The sequence below is a fragment of the Prinia subflava genome, chromosome 27 (assembly GCF_021018805.1).
Source record: "Prinia subflava isolate CZ2003 ecotype Zambia chromosome 27, Cam_Psub_1.2, whole genome shotgun sequence".
Lineage (NCBI taxonomy): Eukaryota > Metazoa > Chordata > Aves > Passeriformes > Cisticolidae > Prinia > Prinia subflava.
Genome location: NC_086273.1, coordinates 3,591,385 through 3,612,353, shown reverse-complemented (window position 1 = coordinate 3,612,353; position 20,969 = coordinate 3,591,385). Strand labels below are relative to the sequence as shown.

At 54.1% G+C, this 20,969-nt stretch overlaps 2 protein-coding genes across 4 annotated transcripts in view; one reads left to right on the top strand and one right to left on the bottom strand.

Annotated features, from left to right (window-relative positions):
* The window catches only part of LOC134562449 (olfactory receptor 14J1-like), a 184,659-nt gene that overhangs the window by 158,814 nt on the left and 4,876 nt on the right, over positions 1-20,969 (top strand). The window lies entirely within an intron of this gene.
* The window catches only part of LOC134562421 (olfactory receptor 14A16-like), a 391,199-nt gene continuing 372,089 nt past the window's right edge, over positions 1,860-20,969 (bottom strand). For all 3 annotated transcript variants that reach the window (XM_063419816.1, XM_063419817.1, XM_063419815.1), the window contains one exon: positions 1,860-7,480. In XM_063419816.1, coding sequence (XP_063275886.1) covers positions 6,540-7,480 — 941 coding nt within the window. In that variant the 3' untranslated portion in view covers positions 1,860-6,539. The remainder of the gene's footprint in view (positions 7,481-20,969) is intronic.

The following is a 20,969-nucleotide window of genomic DNA, read 5'->3' as shown; positions in this document are numbered from 1 at the left end:
GAGTCTTCCTCATCCTAAACTTTCAACCTTTTCAATGCAGATGTGATTGATGGATGGTAGAACTCCCTGTTTCCTGTTTCCCAGGACTATTTCAGTGGGTTTCTGGAAACAGGAGGTCTGGTGTTGTATTGATTAGTTTCTGTGTTTGACAAGCAATGAGTTATTAAATCCGAGGTAGCTTACCTTAAATTTGGTTTCTTTTAACCATCCTCTAACTTTTAACTGATTTCAGCAAAGCTTATCTCTTCATTTCAGCTAAATCAGCAATATCTATTGTTAACTGTAACCTTAGCTTTTCTCAAATCTTCAAAATTAGTGTCTCATCACCAGTCCCTGGGGAGCCTTGGGCACTGCCTGCCCTCAGTGGGGCCCAGATATGCTCCAAGGGACTTGGAGTTTTGCTTCTGACTCCTTGAGCAGCTTCTGCAACCTTCTGTCAGTGCCTGGGGGTCCTGGGCTCAGCCCCAAATCCACTGTGGGGCTGATGAAAATACAGAAATCCCTCAGGGGCTCCTTGTCTTCCTTCAATTGTCTTCAAGTCTTCAGGGCTTGTGCAGCTGATTGGAGCCAGTTTGGAGTTCTCTTAAGGAGGAAGTTTTCAAAGTGCACCTCCTGATTTATTTTTTTTTCCTTATCAAGGGCACATGTTTTTATTTTTTAGTTCATCAAAGAGGTGACAGAAGCGTTCTCCAAGTGATCTCGATGCTGAATGTCTCCTTAGCAGGCCTGGGCACAGAGAAGGCTGAGCCTCTCTTGGGCTGACCCTGTTTGGACACCCTGCTCCTCACCCCATCCTCACCATGTCTGACATCGCCCACCTGGGACAGGCATCACAAAACATAAAAAATTATGAATTTTTCTTTTTAAAAAAATCTAATGAATCCTTAAAATTATATTTACATTTATGTTAGGTTTTATCATATTCTTCTAAATTTTATTACCTTATATTTGTATTTATATAAAAAACCTATTTATTTTTAACATCAAAAGTAATTTGTTATAAGTAACATCATTCATTAATTCATTGACTACTATTGGCTATTGATTTTTCCCTCTTCATGCTTTAATTTTAGTCCTTTTGTCATCTTTTTTACAATTTTTATCATTTTCTCAGACATGGTAAAAGGGCAATTTAGGGTCCTCGGAGACATTTCTGGGGAATATTTGTGGCAGTTTTGGGTCTTGGGAGGAAATTTAGACACAACATGAGGGTCTGGAGGACACCTGGGAGCGTCTGCTCCTCACGCCCAGCATCACCAAGTCTGACATCGCCCACCTGGGACTCAAATCCCAAACATAAAAAAACAAACCAAACTTTTCTTTTAAAATAATAATTAAGTAATAAAACTCTAATTGGATATTATTTTATAAAAATATTATTCTGTGTTTTATTCCTTATTTATTATATTTTTTTAAATCTATACATTTTAGGAACCAAAAAAGTTATTAGTCTTTGTTTCTAAGTAACACAATTCCCTTCATTCATTCACTGACCACTATTAGCTATTGATTTCTCCCTCTTTATGCTAATTAGTACATTTTTATCCCTTTTGTCATCTTTTTTATCATGTTCTCAGCAAGACAAAAAGAGGCCACTTTGGGAACCACGGAGACATTTCTGGGGCACATTTGGGGCAGTTTTGGGGCTGGGAAGAGAATTTGGAGAGAACGTGGGGGTCTGGAGGACACTTGGGGGAGCCGGGTGGGCACTTGCAGGGGCCCTTAGGGATTCTGTCGGACAATTCGGGGTCCGGGGGAGCACTTGGGGCTCCAGGGGGCACTCGGAGGTCAGGGAGGGGAATCTGGGGGCCCTTCGGGGTCCGGGCGGGCGCTTGGGGGGCTCTGAGGGGGCTCTCTGGGGCGCGGGGCATGATGGGAGTTGTAGGCGCGGGTAGGACAGGGTTGAACGGGGCCGCGGAGCATCACGGGAGTTCAAAGCACAGCGCCAATGGCTCTCAGGGGCGCGGGGCATGCTGGGAGATGAAGTCACGGCTGGAATAGCGCTCTACCGGCGCCGCGGAGCATGCTGGGAGCTGTAGTCCCGGAAGTGGCTCGCACAGGGCGTTGGGGGATCGGGGAAGGCACTTGGGGGACACTTTTGCGTCCGAGCCGCAACTTCAGGTCCTCGAGGGGAACGTACACGGTTCGGGAGCACGTGGGGGGAACTTGGTAAGCTCTAACCGGGCTCTTTAGGGCGCGGGGCACGGCAGGGGCTTTAGGTGCCGAACTGTGTTATGCGGGGGGACAATAGGAGATGAATTCCCCAAGTTGCTAGAAAGGGCATCTGTGGGGTTGGGAGCCCACACACTCAGGGCATTCGGGACGCTTTTTAGGGGTCAGGAATGGGCGTGCAGGGGGCACTTACAGATCTTGGAGGGTCTGGGGACACTTGTGGGACAAAGGGCGGGCGGATATCGGAGGGGGCGGGGGTCAATGGAGCGCGGGGCATGACGGGCGTTGTAGTCCCGCCTGCAATGGGCTGTATCGGGCCGCGGGGCATGACGGGAGATGGAGACAAAAAGAAACATGGCGCCGACGCCAGGCACCGCCCTGAGTCTCCGGTCCCCGGCGCTGATTGGCTGCGGGCCCTGATGGGCGGGAGCCTCGGCAAATGGGAGGTGGTGGAGGCGGGAACAGCCCCTTCAACCACTCCACTGCCTCCCAGTACATCCCAGTTCATCCCCAGTACAGCCCAGTACAACCCCAGTGCCCCTCCAGGCCCTCCCAATACAGCCCAGGCCTTCCCAATACACCTGAGTTAATTCTTATTCATTCCAGTTCGACTTATCCACAGTACACCCCATTGTCCCCCAGTCTTCCCCACAATGTTCCCAGTGTCCCCAGTTTTTCCCAGTATGCCCCAGTATCACTCACAGTATCCCCAGTTTACCCCAGTATTGCCCAGTACCACTCCCAGTGTGTCCCAGTATGTCTCAGGGTACCCCCACAGCCCATCCCAGTCCACCCACATTCCCCCTCAGCATTCCCTGTGTTCCCAGGTTGTCCCAGTCCTCCCCAGTGTTTCCAAGGAAACTGGAACTGCTCACGGTGTCCGTGGCCCCCAAACCCAGCAGTGGGGTCAGTGCAGTGTCCGTGGGCACAGCCCCTTGCAGGGCCCAGTGCAGGTTGGGATGATGACCCACCCTCACGGCTGGCCCAGGGCAGGGCTGGAGGGGTTTTGGTGGCACCTTGGGCTGGCACACACTTGAGGAGTGGGTCTGTTTCCTGTGGGGAAAATTAGGAGTTTTACATTACTTCAAAAAACTAGAAACCCCTTTTATTCCTGAGTGCAGGCAGCTCTCCAAGCAAAGCAGGTCCCAGGTGAGGGAGGACACACAGGATGGGCTTGGGCAATGTGCAGCAAGGTTGTCCACACTGGCTCAGCCCTCAAGGCACAGCTTCTCTGAGCAGGCCAGGCCTCCTGAGGAGAGACCCTGGATCAATGTCAGTCACAGAATGCTGCAATCACCTCTGCCCCAAAGAGAGCAGTAATAAAACAGACTCTTTATAACAGAAATGTGTATTTCTTAGAACATCTGTGAAATCTTTTTCTAAAAGTGTTTCTCCATCATTTCCTTATGAACTGCACCAGACCCCAGAGGGAAATCAAGGCAGAGCCGTGCTTTGTTAGGACCTTCTTGATCCCACTGAGCCCCGTGGTGCATTTGCTGCTGAGCCCTTGAACCTCCGGGCCTGAAAGGAGATTGCACAAACCTTTCCTGACAGGTCCTGTCAGTGCTGGCATTGCCAGAGCACTCCCAGGGACTCACCTGCATTGCTCTGCAGCCAGAGCTTTCTCCCCTCATGGGCTCTCTCCTGTGCTCCCACCCCAGGCTACCTTTACCCTCTTTCTCCCTTCTGCTGCCTGCCCTTGCTGCCTGCAGGAACTGCCCTTCTCTGCCCTGTGGCCACCTCCTCTGTGCCAGAGGAACTGGGAGAGCCCCTGCAAAAGATCCTGGAAACTGTGGGATGTGCCAGCCTTAGGAGACCCCTCCAGGAATGGAAGTTTAACTTTGCTACAGCCAGAGAATGATTGATGCAAACACTGTGCAGATTTCTCCCCTACTGAGAGCTCAGTCACCCTCCCAGCCCAGGCTGCTCCCATCTCTCTGTGCCTCTGTGCTGTGCCCGGGGTGGCTGCAGGCAGTGCCCCAGCCCTGCTGGGCTGGAGAGGAGCTGCTCCTGGGCAGAGCTGTCTCTGCAGTGCTGCCCTTGCCAGGAGCTGCCTCTGTGCCAGGAGCCCGGCCCAGCTCAGCAGCACAGACACAGCACCAGGACTTCTCCTGTGGGTTGGGTGCTGGGTCCCTGAGCATCAGTCACTGAGAGGGAGTTGAAGAAATCTCTCAAGCATTCAAAATCAGAACCAAACTCCAAAGTTTCTTGAGGTTTGAATGGGTTCTACTGAGGGACACGACTTTGAAAGTGTCCCCAAGTTCCAGTGTGAGCAGAACACTTTAGGATTTAAAATTGTAAAAACCTTATTCCACAACTCAGTATTTAACCCCATCTTTTCTTCAGTTTTCAACAAGAAGACAGGCTGTCCTCAGGACAAGAGTCCTCCTGAGCTGGTAGATGGGCACAGGGAGTAGAAGAGCCCCCCTGCAATCCAGGAGGAAGCAGCTGGGGACCTGCTGAGGCACTCAGATGCTCACAGGTGTCTCTGGGACCAGCTGGGATCCATGCTAGGGCCATGAGGGAGCTGCTGGATGAGCTCCCCAAGCTGCTCTCCATCATTTCTCCTCAGTCCTGGCTCAGCAGGGAGGGCCCAGAGGACTGGAGGTGCCAATGGGAGCCCATCCCCAAGAAGGGCTGGAAGGAGGATGTGGGGAACTGCAGGCCTGTCAGCCTGCCCTGGGTGCCCAGCAAGGGGATGGAACAGATCCCCTTGAGAGCCATCCCAGGGCACCCCCAGGATGGCCCAGGGCTCAGAGGCAGCCAGCGGGGATTGCAATATCTGCACTGAGGATCTGCAGGAGGGGATTGAGTCCAGCATCAGCAAATTTGCAGGTGACACCAAGCTGGGTGTGAGTGTGGATGTGCTGGAGGGTAGGAGGGCTGTGCACAGGGCCCTGCACAGGCTGGATCCAGGGCCCAAATCCAACAGGGTGAGGCTGAACAAGACCAAGGGCCAGGTCCTGCACTTTGGCCACAACAAGCCCTGCAGTGCTGCAGGCTGGGGACAGAGTGGCTGGACAGTGGGCAGGCAGAAAGGGACGTGGGGCAGTGCTGGACAGCAGGCTGGACATGAGGCAGCAGTGTGGGCAGGTGGGCAAGAAGGCCAATGGCTCCTGGCCTGGATCAGGAATGGTGTGGGCAGCAGGAGCAGGGCAGGGATTCTTCCCCTGTGCTGGGCAGTGGTGAGGCTGCACCTCGAGTGCTGTGTCCAGTTCTGGGCCCCCAATTTAGGAAGGACATGGAGGGGCTGGAGCGTGTCCAGAGAAGGGCAACAAGGCTGGTGAAGGGTGTGGAACACAAGTGCTGTGAGGAGTGGCTGAGGGAGCTGGGGTTGTTGATCCTGGAGAAGAGGAGGCTCAGGGCAGACAACGTGGTGTCAGGGCACAGGTTAAACTTAATCATCGCCAAGGTTTTTTCCAGCTTGGCTGATTCTGTGATTCTCTGAAACCACCAGCCCAGGTCCCTCAGCTTCTCCTCACAGCCCCAGAGCCCATCCTGTCAGTCCTGCAGAGCCTCTGCAGCCCCTCCTCATTGCCCAGAGCAGGGAGCCCCACAGGCAGACACAGCAGGGCAGATGTGCCCCCATGGCCTGTGGTGCCTCTGGCAAGGGAGCAGCAGGAGGCACTGCAGGAGCCTGCAGACAATTCCTGAGGCACTTGGAGGATGATCCTGCTCCCCAAGGGACGTTCCCATGGTGCGATGCTGTTTGTCCCCAGCCTGCCCACGGCCAGCCTGGGGCTGCTGACGGGGCTTTTCTGTGCTGAGCATTGGCCTGGCCGTGTTGTGGAGAGAGCCTGGGCAAGGAGCCTGCAGCCCCCAGGCCCTGGCCTGAGGCGTCAGCGCTGCCCCAGCAGTGCCCATGGCCTGTCCCTGCTGCAGCCCCGGCACTGCCACCCCCAGCCCTGTGCCCGGCCCCGAGAGCACTCAGGCCCTACAGCAACAGCAGGGCCAGGAGGGCAGCGGGGCAGGGCCACGGCAGCAGCACTGGCAACACCAAGTGCTGCTGCTGCTGGGCACAGCTGCTGTGCCAGCACTGATCTGCCCCAGCTCTGCACACAGACATTGCTGCTGCAGCCACTGAGAAGGGAACTAAAGGGGGATTTCCTGTGAAAACTCTGCTAGGAAATAATTTTGTTCCTTGAAAACTTACCTAGAGCACAGCTCCTCATTGACACTGTATTGGACCAGAGAAAATGTGGAGAATAACAAAAAGAGAAAGGGCATAAACAGCGTTCTTGGTTTGTGAATATCACTGAAAACTAAAACAAAGAAAAAACCCGCCATACAAACTGACAAGTGTTATGAAATATTATTTTATTACAAACGATTTTCATAAATTTGCCAGCTGTTTAATGTTCCTGAAATCATCCAGTGATCAGTGTCCTCACTGCAGCCTTGAGCTCCTGGTTCCTCAGGCTGTAGATGAGGGGGTTCAGGACCGGAGGCACCACCGAGTACAGAACTGACAGGGCCAGGTCCAGGGATGGGGAGGAGATGGAGGGGGGCTTCAGGTAGGCAAAAAAGCCAGTGCTGACAAACAGGGAAACCACAGCCAGGTGAGGGAGGCAGGTGGAAAAGGCTTTGTGCCGTCGCTGCTCAGAGGGGATCTTCAGCACAACCCTGAAGATCTGCACATAGGAGAAAACAATGAACAGAAAACAGCCAAAAGCTATACAGGCACCAACCATAAGAAGCCCAAGTGCCCTGAGTTTGGAGTGTGAGCAAGAGAGCTTGAGGATCTGTGGGATTTCACAGAAGAACTGGCCCAGGGCATTGCCATGGCACAGGGGCAGGGAAAATGTATTGGCCGTCTGCAGCAGAGCGTAGAGAAAGGCACTGGCCCAGGCAGCTGCTGCCATGTGGGCACAAGCTCTGCTGCCCAGGAGGGTCCCGTAGTGCAGGGGTTTGCAGATGGACACGTAGCGGTCGTAGCACATAACTGTGAGAAGGGCAAATTCTGATGTAATGAAAAAGGCAAAGAAAAAAAGCTGTGCAGCACATCCTGCGTAGGAGATGCTCCTGGTGTCCCAGAGGGAATTGTGCATGGCTTTGGGGACAGTGGTGCAGATGGAGCCCAGGTCGCTGAGGGCCAGGTTGAGCAGGAAGAAGAACATGGGGCTGTGCAGGAGGTGGCCGCAGGCTACGGCGCTGATGATGAGGCCGTTGGCCAGGAGGGCAGCCAGGGAGATGGCCAGGAAGAGGCAGAAGTGCAGGAGCTGCAGCTGCCGCGTGTGTGCCAATGGCAGCAGGAGGAAGTGGCTGATGGAGCTGCTGTTGGACATTTCTTCATTCTGGGCATCATGGACTGTTGAGAGAAGACATTGACAAGCTGGGATCATTTTATTTTAGTCAGTCCTATGTATTGTATTTGGAATCCCCTATAAATGACTTTTTTTCCTGTGAATGAATTTTGCTAAACTTTTTTAAGTTCAGGTATCTGCTGCTGCTTAGTTACTGCTGCATCTTAAGTATTGCTCTCAGTGTGAAAACTGGGGAGTCCAGACGGAAAGCAGAGCTCCCTCTGCCCCAGGGCAGTCAGACCTGCTGGCCCCCACAGAGGTGCCCTTTGCTCATTACACCTCCTTCTATTTCAGTGTGATTGCACTTAAAAGTTTCCTGAAAAATAAAGTGGACTATCTGAAAGTTTCAATTTCAAAATAAATTTCCCTAAATTCTTCTCTCCTTTTTTTTCTCTATTCCTTTACAGATGGGGATATCAAGGGTTGGTCTGTCTCTCTCATGCCTGGAGCTGTGCCTATCACGAGCTGTTTCTCTCCATCCAAGCCTTGTCCCTGCCACTGCTCCCAGAGCCCAGCCCAGCCCTGGGGGCTCAGCTCTGCCCTGCACACCCCTCCCAGCACAGGGCACTGCCCAGGGGCATCTCCCTGGCACCAGGCCCTTAAGGGCAGCTCAAACAGAGATGCTGCAAGCCAAGGTGCTGCTGCTGCTGTCTGTGGGTAGAGGAGGGTGAGGAGGCACTTTCTGAGGGAGCTCTGAGCACATCTGCTGATCCCCAGGGTGACAGTGCAGGAGTGTCAGTGACACAGCCAACCCTGACAGCCCCTTTCCCTTTCCTTCATGACAAAGCTGAGAGCAGCCCTGGCCATGCAGCACCATCTCCACAGAAGCAGGAATCTGCCCTGATGGGGGTGGCTCCTTCCACCTCCAACTTCTCCCCACAGTCCATGGGAGCTCCCAGGCAGGCTGAGAGCTGCCCCTGGCAGGTGGCAGATGCTCTGGGCTGGCCAAGAGCCCTCAGGGCTGCAGCACCTGCTCTGCACCACAGCCCTGGGCAGCCCTGGCTGCAGCCCCAGCTTCAGCCCCTGCAGCCGTCCCTGGCAGCAGGAGCCGTCCTGCCCTGTCCCTCTGACGGTGCCCAGGGCAGCCCCGCTCTGGAGCACATCCTCCCCCAAAGCAGCAAGGGCAGCAGAGCCATCCTTACAGTCACCTCAGTGCTGTCCTGGCTCAGCTTGAGGACATCCCTGCAGCCACACACTTACCCTGTCACAAGTGGTGAACATTTCTCCACGAAGAAGCACGGAATTGTCCTTCCAGTTTCTTTGATCCTGTGTCTGCTTCATTTCTCTCAGGTACCTGCAGGCAGCACCCTCAGCCCTGCTGGGCTGAAGGAGAAGCTGCTCCTCAGGAGAAATGTCTTTTTAAAGCTTCCCTTGATTGCCAGGAGCTGCCTCTGTTCCCAGAGCCCATCCCAGCTCAGCATCACAGACACAGCACAAGGACTTTAATGAATCTCTTGAGGTTTGGTGTTGTTTACATCAGACTCAGTCCCTGAGAGAGTGTTCAAAGAACTTTTCAAGAACTCAAAATTAAATGGAAATACTGAAGTTTCTTAAAGTTTTAATGGGTCCCACTAAGAGACATGACTGAGAAAGTGTCCCCAGGTACCAGCTAAGGCAGAACACTGCAGGCAGTGATGACAGGTGGACACAAACAAGGCAAAGGTTTCTCTGATGCTGACCAAACCTGGATGTGTTTCAGGAATGCAAAGGGCCAAGGCCTGAGCCCCAGCCCCTGCCAAGGCAGATCCTGTCCCTCCCTCCTTGCTCAGGGCTCTTCCCAGGCCACTGGGATGTGGGGATGTGCAATGCCAAGGGCAGCACCATGGGGCGGCCCCTGCCAGGCTGCTGAGCAGGGACAAGGAGGCAATGAGGCCCCAGGCCTGCAAGGGTCACTTGTCCCCTCCTGATGCCTCAGGCCCAGGGCCAGCAGCCATGGCCCAAGTGCTGCAGGAGTTGGCTGTGTCAGGGCCTTTCAGCTGCTGCCCATGCCTGTGCCCTGTGCAGCCCAGGCTGTGCTACGGTGTCCATGCCCTGCGCCTCTGTCCCTGCAGGCTGTCCTCATCCCCCAGCTGCCCCACCTGGCTGGGCCCTTCCTTTGCTGACAGCTCTGCGTCCTGCCTGCCTCTGCCTGGGCACACAGAGCCTTGGGCTGCTCCAGACTCCTGCTGGGGGATGTGTTGCACCACAGCCCTGCCCTGGCAGGGAAATTCCTTTCTCCTCCTGTCCCTGTTCAATCCAAGTTCCAGATGAGGGCTAGAGGGAAGAAAGGATGGTGCCACATCTTTCTATGTCTAACAGAGCATTGATGTGACAGCTCTTTTAATACAACTCTCCTTGCTGAGGGCGCAATATTCTTTCTATGCTGAGGCTTTCCTTTAGCAAAGGAAAACTCCTGTCTCAGGGTCACCTTTCCTGCTCAGCCAGACACCTCAAGTCCCTCAGAAGAAGAGAATTCCAGAGTTCACATGGGCGGGCATAGGAGCAGGAGATTTTCCTCTTGACAGATGCTCCCATTCCAGTTTTTGTATTCAAGCATCTCCAGTCCCTCAGTTTTGGTTTCCACTTGCAAATGCAAGTCCAGGAGCTCTGTTCATGCCCAGCCTCAGAAGGTGACACAAGGACAGGGCACTGGCAGTGGGACATTTGCAGGGAGCGCCTTCAGTGAGTGCTGGGGGCTGGAACTCAGTGCAGAAAACACCCGGGGGCCTCCAAGGCACCAAGGCAAAAGGAACAAAGTTTCAGTTCTGGCCTTGCTAGGGAGGACCAAAATCTCTACGTTTCACCCCAAGGTTCCATTGCCAGGTGTTCTCCAACCCCAAGAGGAGACCCCTGAGGGGCACTGAAATGAGCCCCTCCCTGTGGTGCAGGAGGGTTTGGGGCAGAGGAGGGGCTGCAGGAGCTGGGACACGGCTGAGATGCAGCTGCCCCAGCGGTGCCTCCGGGCTGGCAGGGCCGTGGTCACTCAGGGTCAGTGGCCGGTCAGTTCTGTGGACTGGACACGGGTGTGGACACTTCCCTTGGAGCGTTTCCAGGGATGGAATGTTGGGACTGTCCCTGTTGTGTCACACAGACGGGAACGCTGGGGCTGCCCTGCTCCTGCCCCACCCAACAGCTCTGCCAGCGCCTGCAGGGGACACAAAGGCTGAGCCAAAGGGTGAGAATTGCAGAATGGGCTGAGCTGGGAGGGAGCCACGGGGATCATGGAGTCCAAGCCCTGGCCCTGTCCAGGACAGCCCAACAATCCCAGCCTGTCCATCCCTGGGAGCGGTGTCCAAAGGCTCCTGCAGCTCTGCCAGCTTTGGGGCTATGAGCATTCCCTGGGGAGCCTGGTCAGTACCTGAGCCCCTGTGGGGGAAGAAGCTTTTGCTGCTCTCCAGCCCAGCCCTGCCCTGGCCCAGCCCCAGCCCTTCCCTCGGGTGCTGTCCCTGCTCCCCCGGGACAGAGGTCGGAGCTGCCCCTCGGGAGGAGCCGCAGCCCCCGGGGAGCTCTGAGCTGCGTCTGCTCTGCTGCAGCTGAACAAACCCAGCACCCTCAGAGCTCCAGGGAAAGGTCCTGCCCCTGCCTCAGGGCTTGGCCAGAGCCACTGGGAGAAAATCAACTTCCAACTTTTGCCCCACAACAGGGAGGAGCAGCAATTCTTGGATCAGAGAGTGGGGTGGAATGGCATGTCACTGGTTGGATGGCACGGCCTGGCACGTCCCGGCTCGGTGGCACTCCCAGAGCCCCTTGGAGATGAGTGTCAGCTCCCACGGGGACAGCGCCGGCAGCCGTGGCTTCACCAAGTCCTGAGCGGTGCCGGTGGCCACGGTGCTGATGGAGGTGGAGGCCGTGCTGGGCATGGGGCCCCGTCAGCCCCAGATCTGTGGGGCAGGGGCTGCACCCCCTCCCCAGGGTCCCCTGGCATGGGGTGACCCCTGTCCTCACCTGAGGGTCCTGCTGGAGGCACAGCCCAGGAACAGCCCTGGCAGCCCTGTGGTCATCTCTGAGATGTCGAGGACCAGGCAGAGCATGGACTGTGGAGGGAGGGGGCTGCAGCGGGGGCTAGGCCCCAAGGGGATTCCAAAACCCTTTGGAAGTCCCTCAATCCCACTGCCTTGGTGGTGCTGAAGGGAGCAGAATGCAGGGGGACCCAGACGTCCTCCCACCCCGCTGCCTCGTGGTTGCCGGAGTATCTGGTACCTGGTTGGGAGCAGTGGTGGCTCCAGCAAGGAGTGGATCCTGTGCTTGTCCTCAGCAGGGGTCCTGGCCATGAGCTCTGGATCCCATCTGTGGTTTGGGATCCTGGCTGTGAGTTTGAGGTATCAGCTTTGGGCTTGAGGTCCTGGCTGTGGGCTCAGTGTTCCTTGTCCATCTTTGCTGGGGGTCCACTGTCACTCCCCAGGCATCCTGTCCATGTGCCACCTTCTCTTCATCCTGGCCACGGAGTATCTGAGTTGCTTGTTTCCCCCAGCCACTGCTGCACCATCAACAAGTCCTGCAGCCAGGTGGTGATGTCCAGGATCAGGTACAGCCCCAGCCTTGCTCTGATGGCTGATTGGGGTTGTGCTCTCTTGGAGATGCAGCACTGAGACCCCTCTGCTGTCCCTGTCAGGTTCTTCTTCCCCAGCTGGTGCAGACTGGGACAGTCCCACCATTTCCAGCTGCTGAATGACCGGGCCAGCCCTGTCCTGGACTACCCCATCATTGATTACCCTTTTGCCCAGGTGAGCCCTGCCAGGCTGCCTCCTCCTTCTCCCATTCCACCTCTTCCTCCTCCTTCACGTCCTCCTCCTCATCCAGTGCCCACCATTGCCTGTGGGACGTGGATCCTCTTACCTGACTCACCTGCAGCTGATCATGGCCATCCCACAGTGGGCACGGGGTACCCCAGATTGCCGAGATGGGCACTGTGTCACACCCCTGGGACAGCCTGACAGCCATCAGGACAGCTTGGAACCTGTCAGGGCAGCCTGGTACCCACAGGGACAGCCCAGGATTACTGGGGACAGCCTGGCAGCCACTGCACAGCCTGGCACCCAAGGGGACACTGTGACACCCACAGGGACAGCCCTGCATTGCTGAGATGGCCTGGCAGCCCCTGCACAGCCTGACATCCCTGGGGACACCCCGCCACACACCTCTGCCTCCTGTCCCAGGCAGCTGCAAGGTGCTGGTGGTGGCTGTGGCACAGGTCTCACCTTGTGGGGACGTGGGTGGCAGCGGTGTCAGCCCGGGGGTGTCCCCACAGAAGCTGCAGCACTTGTGGCACATCCCCGACATCGCCGACATCAGCACCGAGCAGGCGGCGAGCCGGGGGCGGCCCCGTGGAGAACCGGCTCGGCCCCCTCCCTGTGCTGGGGTGACTTGATGGTGCTTGTATCCCCAATGGTCTGCTCTGGTTGTGCTGGATATTGAGTTCTGTGCCTTTCAGACTGGTTCTGAGAGCCAAGGGGGAGAAAGAAGCAGCACTGAGTTTGTTTGCAGAAACAGCACTCCCTCCTGCACATTGCAGCTCCTGGACGGTGTTCGTCTGAAGCACGGACAGACTGCGGGACAGAGATTTTCTTTGCTTTCAGTCAGTTTGAGCTCGCTGAGGCAGAGAAGTTCCCTGCACTGGTTTTTTTTTTGGTTTTTTTTTTTTCTTGGACTGTTTCACTCTGTCCTGGCCTGACAAACCCAGAGAGACACCGGGATCTCACACCTGTGGCCCACCGGGGCCTGGACCTCGGCATTTTCCAGCGCCGGTGGAACTGATAAGGGACTGAGCGAGACGAGATAGACCCACAGCAAGGACTCTCGAAATGTTTCCATCTCTCTTCACAGCAAAGAGAGCTTTAATTGTTTTAATTAATCATTCTTTATGCTTGGGGGCACTTTGTTTGTTAAATAAGCAGTTTTTTCCACTTTTCTCTAAGGGGATTTCTTTTCCTGGACCAGTCCGAGGGGGAAAGCTTTTTGGGTTTGCTTTTCCAGAGGAACCCCATGCAGCGGTTTCTTCTCAAGTTTACCCTAAACCAGGACAAATACATTTTTATTGGTGCCCAGTGCACGGCTTGAGAAAGTGGAAAAAACTTGTACTGATTGCATTTTTTTTTTATTTGTGCAGGGATAAAGCAGTCTCTAGCCACGTTGCTTGTTGAATAGATAATGTCCTTTGGGGCAGAGTCCTTCCTGTGTTTCTGTTCCTTAGTCTTTTTTGAGGGTTTAATACGTTTTTGGTCCCGAGGTTTATTTTCTTATCCAGAAATAGCTCCAGTATTGTCCCTAACGTGGACCTTTTATAATAGGGGTCCATGAATTTGTATAGCTGTCCTCCTGGGCTCAGTGATAATGATTTATGGAAAGTTTATAAAGGTACTGGAGTTTGTGCCAGCTATGTTTGGTATGGTTTTTTCGTCCTACTCTGTGTCCTTCTTCTACCAACATGTTTTGGGCTTTTATTAGTAATTGCAGCCAGGTTGTTATAGGAAGAATAGGCAATGAAGCTTTTCCATCTTTCCTTTCCCTCTTCTTTTCTGAACTGGTTACATCACTTTTTGAGAGTGTTCAGTTTCCCCTAAATGTTGAAGATACCACTTTCTGTGTATTTCATCTGGTGAGCTTCCTCTATATGGTTTGCAGCTTGTCTAGGGTGAGGGCTGAGATGTCCAGAGGAGCTGATGAGACCCCTGACCCAGAACCAGATTCAGAAGTAGACCAGGTGTAGAAAATCCTCAGCGGTGTGGAGAATGGGAGGATATGGGCCAAACCCTGAAGGAATTTTCTGAACCTACACCCTGGACTTTCCATGTGAACAAATTCAGAACCCAGACAATGTGGGGAAATATCTAGAGGAGAACTGCCATGATGGCTCTAAGGAGAAAAAGCTCATTGCAATGAGCTGGGCCCTGGCATATGCTTATGGCACACTGCTAGATAATGTAGGGCAGCAGATGGAGGCAGGGGGCAGGGAGATAAATCAGCAGCTACCCCAGTCCCTCAGGCTGCAGCCAACAGCCCAGCTACTCAGGCTGCAGCTAAACCAGACAGTGAGCCTAAGCCAGCAGCTAAACCAGACAGTGAGCCTAAGCTAGCAGCTAAACCAGACAGTGAGTCCAAGACACTGGCAGTCACAGCTGGAAAGAAGGGAAAGAAGCACACACACAAAACTGACCAGTGGATAGTGATCCAGGTGAAGGACCCTGAACGCTTCTAGATACCCAATCAGAAGACAAACCAACTGACACAAATCAGAAGCACAACTACCTGGAAGAAGATCAGAAGCTGCTAATGAACCTTATTCCCTGAAAAACCTTTGTGGCCTAAGGAGGGATTACACTCCATGACCTGATGAATCTATAGTTAGTTGGTTAATCCATCTTTGGGATGCTGCAGGCGAGGCTACAATTCTGGAGGGCACTGAAACGAGGCATTTGGGATCCCTGTCACAGGATCCCGTTATCGACCAAGGAATGATGAGGGAGGCTCACCCTTGCAGTCTCTGGGAACGGGTCCTGGCAAGTGTGGCACAAAGATATCTGTGGTCAGCAAAACACACTCACCCTTCAACAGCCCCATCTGGCCTGTGTGCAAATCTGACAGAGAATGGAGATTGACTGTGGACTGTGGTGCCTTGAATGAAGTGACTCCACCACTGAGCGCTGCTGTGCCAGACATGTTGGAGCTCCAGTAGGAGCTGGAGTCCAAGGCAGCCAAGTGGTGCTGTTGACATTGCCAAGGCATTTTTCTCCATTCCTGTGGCAGCAGAATGCAGGCCTCAGTTTGCCTTCCCATGGAGGGGAGTGCAGGACACCTGGAACCCACTGCCCCAGGGGTGGAAGCACAGTCCCACCATCTGCCATGGACTGATCCAGGCTGCACTGGAAAAGGGGGAGGCTCCAGAACACCTACAGTACATTGATGACATCATTGTGTGGGGGAACACAGCAGCAGAAGTGTTTGAGAAAGGAGAGAAAATCATCCAGATTCTCCTGGAAGCTGGTTTTGCCATCATAAAAAGCAAAGTCAAGGGACCTGCCAAGGAGATCCAGTTCCTGGGAGTAAAGTGGGAAGATGGGCGGCGTCAGATTCACCTGAGGTCATCAATAAGATCACTGCGATGTCTCCACCAACCAGCAAGAAGGAAATACAAACTTTCCTAGGCACCATAGGCTTTTGGAGAATGCACATTCCTGAGTACAGCCAGATTGTGAGCCCTCTCTACCTGGTTACCCACAAGAAGAACAATTTCCACTGGGGCCCTGAACAGCAGCAAGCCTCTGCCCAGATCAAGCAGGAGATCGCTCATGCAGTAGCCCTTGGCCCAGTCAGGACAGGAGCAGAGGTGAAGAACGTGCTCTACTCTGCAGCCGGGAACCATGGCCTGTCCTGGAGCCTTTGGCAGAAGGTGCCTGGTGAGACTCGGGATCGACCACTGGGATTATGGAGTCGGAGCTACAGAGGGTCTGAAGCCAACTACACCCCAACAGAGAAGGAAATTTTAGCAGCCTATGAAGGAGTCCAAGCCACCTCAGAGGTAACAGGCACTGAAACACAACTCCTCCTGCACCCCGACTCCCAGTGCTGGGGTGGATGTTCAAAGCAGAGGTTCTCTCTCCCCACCATGCCACCAACGCCACATGGAGTACGTGGATTGCTCTCATCACACACCACGTCCGTATTGGAAAACTGAATGGCCCTGGGATTTTGGAGATAATTACAAACTGGCCTGAAGGTGAAAAGTTCAGTCTCACTGATGAAGAGGAACAAGAGAGCAGGTGACACATGCTGAAGAAGGTCCACCGTACAACCAACTGCCAGCAGAAGAAACACATTATGCTCTTTGTATAGATGGTTCTTGTTGCATTTAGGGATTAAAGGAAAGTGGAAAGCAGCCGTATGGAGCCCCACAGGACAGGTTGCACAAGCCACTGAAGGAGAAGGTGGGTCAAGCCAACTCACTGAACTCAAGGCTGTTCAATTGGCCCTGAACAAAGGAAAAGAGAGAAGTGGCCAAAGCTCTACCTCTACACTGATTCATGGATGGTGTCCAATGCTCTGTGGGGATGGCTGGAAAGGTGGAGAAAGGCCAACTGGCAGCACAGGAGAAAACCAATCTGGGCTGCTGATGAATGGAAAGACATTGCCATTTAGGTAGAGAAGCTACCTGTAAAAGTCCACCATGTCAATGCCCATGTCCCCAAGAGTCGGGCTAATGAGGAGCACTGAAAGAACCAGCAAGTAGATCAAGTTGCGAAGATAGAAGTATAAAAGATAGACCTAGATTGGCAACACAAGGGAGAGTTGTTCCTGGCTCGATGGGCCCATGATGCCTCAGGTCATCAGGGCAGAGATGTCACCTCTAAGTGGGCACGAGACCGAGGGGTGGATCTAACCATGGATAGCATTTCTCAGGTTATCCATGACTGTGAGACGTGTGCTGCAATCAAGCAGGACAAGTGGGTGAAGCTCCTATGGTATGGCGGGCAATGGTCCAAATACAGGTATGGGCAGGCCTGGCAGATTGATTCTATTGCACTGCCCCAGACACACCAAGGGAAGCACTAAGTGCTCACAGTGGTGGAAGGCACCATGGGATGTCTGGAGACCTCCCCAGTGCCTCACGCTACAGCCCATAACACCATTCTAGGCCTTGAAAAGCAAGTTCTTTGGTTCTTTGGAGGCATGGTACCCCTGAGAGGATTGAGTCACACAATGGGACTCATTTCAAGAACAGCCTTATCAACACCTGGGCTAGGGAACATGGCACTGAGTGGGTGTACCATATCCCCTACCATGCACCAGCTGCAGGCAAAGTGGAGAGGCACAATGGACTGTTAAAAACCACCTTGAAAGCATTGGGTGGGGGATCTTTCAGAAATTGGGAGCAGCATCTAGCAAAGGCCACATGGTTAGTGTTCCACCAACAGAGCAGGCCCTGCCAACTCTGAGCTCCTCCGTACAGTAGACCAGGATAAAGTCCCAGTGGTTCCTGTCAGAGTTTTGTTAGGGAAGACAGTTTGGATCAGTTCTGCCTCAAGTACAGACAAACCCATCTGTGGGACTGTCTTTGCTCAGGGACCCGGCTGCACAAGGTGCATAATGCAGAGAGATGGAACAACACTGTCGCTGTTGCTGTGTTGAACTGACCACTCAGAAACTTGGAACTTTGCAGAGATCAGAGCAGGGACCAAAAGGCCCTGATTTGTTTATTTCATTCTATTATATCTATTATATACTTGCAGAAAGGTGACTGTGGATTGGAGGGTGGAATTCCCACCTCTCAACTGTATTGGTCAAAAGGACTGTCAATCAACACTGTCCTCTTATCCAGAATAATGCAAAACAATGACTGTGTTTACAAAAAACAATCTCTTGAACATGAACAGAGCATGAGAAGTGAAAACTTCTGCTTTAATATGAAAGCTGAGAAAACTAGAAAAACTCATAGCGACACAACACGATGTGTACCTCAGGGATATCTGATTGCTGGGTGAGGATCATATGTAAACATCACTGTCTGCTGGATGTTACTGCCATTGTCTGTACATTGAACCACACAGACATGAAATAGAAATGTGTAAGTGAGAGGGTATGTGTAAGTACAGAAGGTATGAGCAAGTGTTGAAGGTATGAGCAAGTGACAGAGGGAGTTTTGAGTGAGTAAAATAATGGAGTGGGGAATCCTGCAGCCCTGCAGCCTGGGGCCTGGATTCAGTGGCTCGGTGTGGGACGTGACAGGGGCATGATGGATAATGCTTGCAATTTTTTTTTAAATTATTTTTTTGGAGGGAATGAATGGAAGTTTTATGTGGATAAATGCATGATGTATGTGTGTGCCGTGTTAGAATATATGTTGGGTTTGGCAGTAAGTTAATGATGTGGGGATAAGGGGTGGAATGTCCTAGGGTGATGTTATAATGTTTGTGTCCCCAATCGTCTGTTGGGTTTATGCTGGATATTACATTCTTTACCTTTAGGATTGGGTCAGAGAGCAAAGAGGGGGGAGAAGCGCGTAGTTTGTTTTTGGAAACTGTATTCCCTCTTCCACATTCTGGCCTGGAGTGTTGTCTGCAACACGTACAGTAGCGGCGGGCATGGAGAGATTTTATTTTTCTTTTTCCTTAGTCATTTTAGCTAGCTGAGGCAGAAAAGCTTTGCTGGACTGTTTTTCTTTGCTTTTCCTGGAACTGTTCGAACCTGCTCTGGTCTGGGGACCCAGGGGAGCACTGGGGGCTTGCACCTGGGACCCACTGGGGCTGACCCTGTGCAGCAGCTTTTCCCAGAGCCAGAGGTGAAGTGAATGTTCCCTCTAACAGAGAAATAAAGGTTGAAATTGTTAAGATTGTATTTCACTTACCTGTGATAACCAGTCTGTTCTAAGTTGTTGTTTCACAGCACAAGTTGAGATCCCAGTTCTGTGACCCCAGTTCCTGTCTCCCTGCTGTGCCCTTCCTGCGCTGCCCCGCTGCTCCCCAAGAAGACTCCACCCTCGCTGCTGATACTCTGTTCCCATGGCAACTTTACACTTCATAGACTGTCATGCAGCTGCTGGCTCCACCCAGAATGTAAAAACTTGACAGCTCCCAGAAGACCCTGCTCGAGCCGGAGTCCAGTAGAGGCAAACAAGCCTCCTGGACACCTGACCAGGGCCGAGTAAGGACCCGCAGGGAGCACCACCGAGCCAGGAAGAACGCCCAGCTGCCAATAGGAGCCACTTCCTTCCTCGCCCTCACCTGGACTGCACTCGACCAAAGAGACACCCCTAGACTGGGCGAGCTACAGGCAGGCTTCCGCGCACTCTCGCGAGGACCGAAGCCCCGGCTCTGCGGCCCCGGCAGCGGATCCGAGAGACTCCTCCTTCGCAGCGTTGACTCCGTGGGAGCAGCGGCGGTGTGCGCAGCCCCCGAGCCCCCTCCCCGCTAAAAGAGCTGATCAATAAAGGCGCTTTAACTGGAGCAGAAGGTCTCCTTGCCCATTCCTAACAGCCACCACCAGCACCTTGCAGCTGCCTGGGACAGGAGGCAGAGGTGTGTGGCGGGGTGTCCCCAGGGATGTCAGGCTGTGCAGTGGCTGCCAGGCCGTCTCAGCAATGCAGGGCTGTCCCTGTGGGTGTCACAGTGTCCCCTTGGGTGCCAGGCTGTCCAGTGGCTGCCAGGCTGTCCCCAGTTATCCTGGGCTGTCCCTGTGGGTACCAGGCTGCCCTGACAGGTTCCAAGCTGTCCTGAGGGCTGTCAGGCTGTCCCAGGGGTGTGACACAGTGCCCATCTCAGCAATCTGGGGTACCCCGTGCCCACTGTGGGATGGCCATGATCAGCTGCAGGTGAGTCAGGGAAGAGGATCCACGTCCCACAGGCAATGGTGGGCACTGGTTGAGGAGGAGGAGGTGAAAGAAAAGGAAGAGGTGGAAGGGGAGAAGAAGAAGGCAGCTGGCAGGGCTCACCTGGGCTAAAAGGGCAATCAGTGACAGGGGGGGTACCCCAGGACAGGGCTGGTCCAGTGGTTCAGCAGCTGGAAATGTTGGGACTGTCCCAGTCTGCACCAGCTGGGGAAGGAGAACCTGATGGGGACAGCAGAGGGGTGTCAGTGCTGAATCTCCAAGAGAGCACAACCCCAATCAGCCATCAGAGCCAGGCTGGGGCTGTACCTGATCCTGGACATCACCACCTGGCTGCAGGACTTGTTGATGGTGCAGATGTGGTTGGGATGAAAGAAGCTGCTCAGATCCTCACAGCCAGGATGAAGAGCTGGTGGCACAGAGGCAGCACACCTGGGGACTGAGAGTGGGGCTGGGACCCCTGATGAGAATGAGCAAGGAACGCTGAGCCACAGTCAAGACCTAAAGCCCAGAGCTGAAATCCAGAGTCCATGACCATGGCCTCCTGTTCAAGAGAAGCACAGGATCCCCTCCTCGCTGGCACCATCACTGCTCCCAACCAGGTACCAGCCCCTCTGGCACCCCCGAGGCAGTGGAGTGGGAGCCTGTTAGGGTCCCCCTGGGCCCTTCAGCACTCCCGAGGTAGTGGGATTCAGGTTGAGGGAGTTCAAGAGAGGTTTTGCTTTCCCCCAGGTGCCCTGCCTCTTTCCTCACACCCTCTCCCTCCACAGTCCATGCCCTGCCTGGTCCTTGACATCTCAGAGATGACCACAGGGGTGCCAGGGCTGTTCCTGGGCTGTGCCTCCAGCAGGACCCTCAGGTGAGGACAGGGGTCACCCCATGCCAGGGCACCCTGGGGAGGGGGTGCAGCCCCTGCCCCACAGATCTGGGGCTGACGGGGCCCCGTGCCCAGCACGGCCTCCACCTCCATCAGCACCGTGGCCACCGGCACCGCTCAGGACTTGGTGAAGCCACGGCTGCCGGCGCTGTCCCCGTGGGAGCTGACACTCATCTCCAAGGGGCTCTGGGAGTGCCACCGAGCCGGGACGTGCCAGGCCGTGCCATCCAACCAGTGACACGCCATTCCACCCCACTCTCTGATCCAAGAATTGCTGCTCCTCCCTGTTGTGGGGAAAAAGTTGGAAGTTGATTTTCTCCTG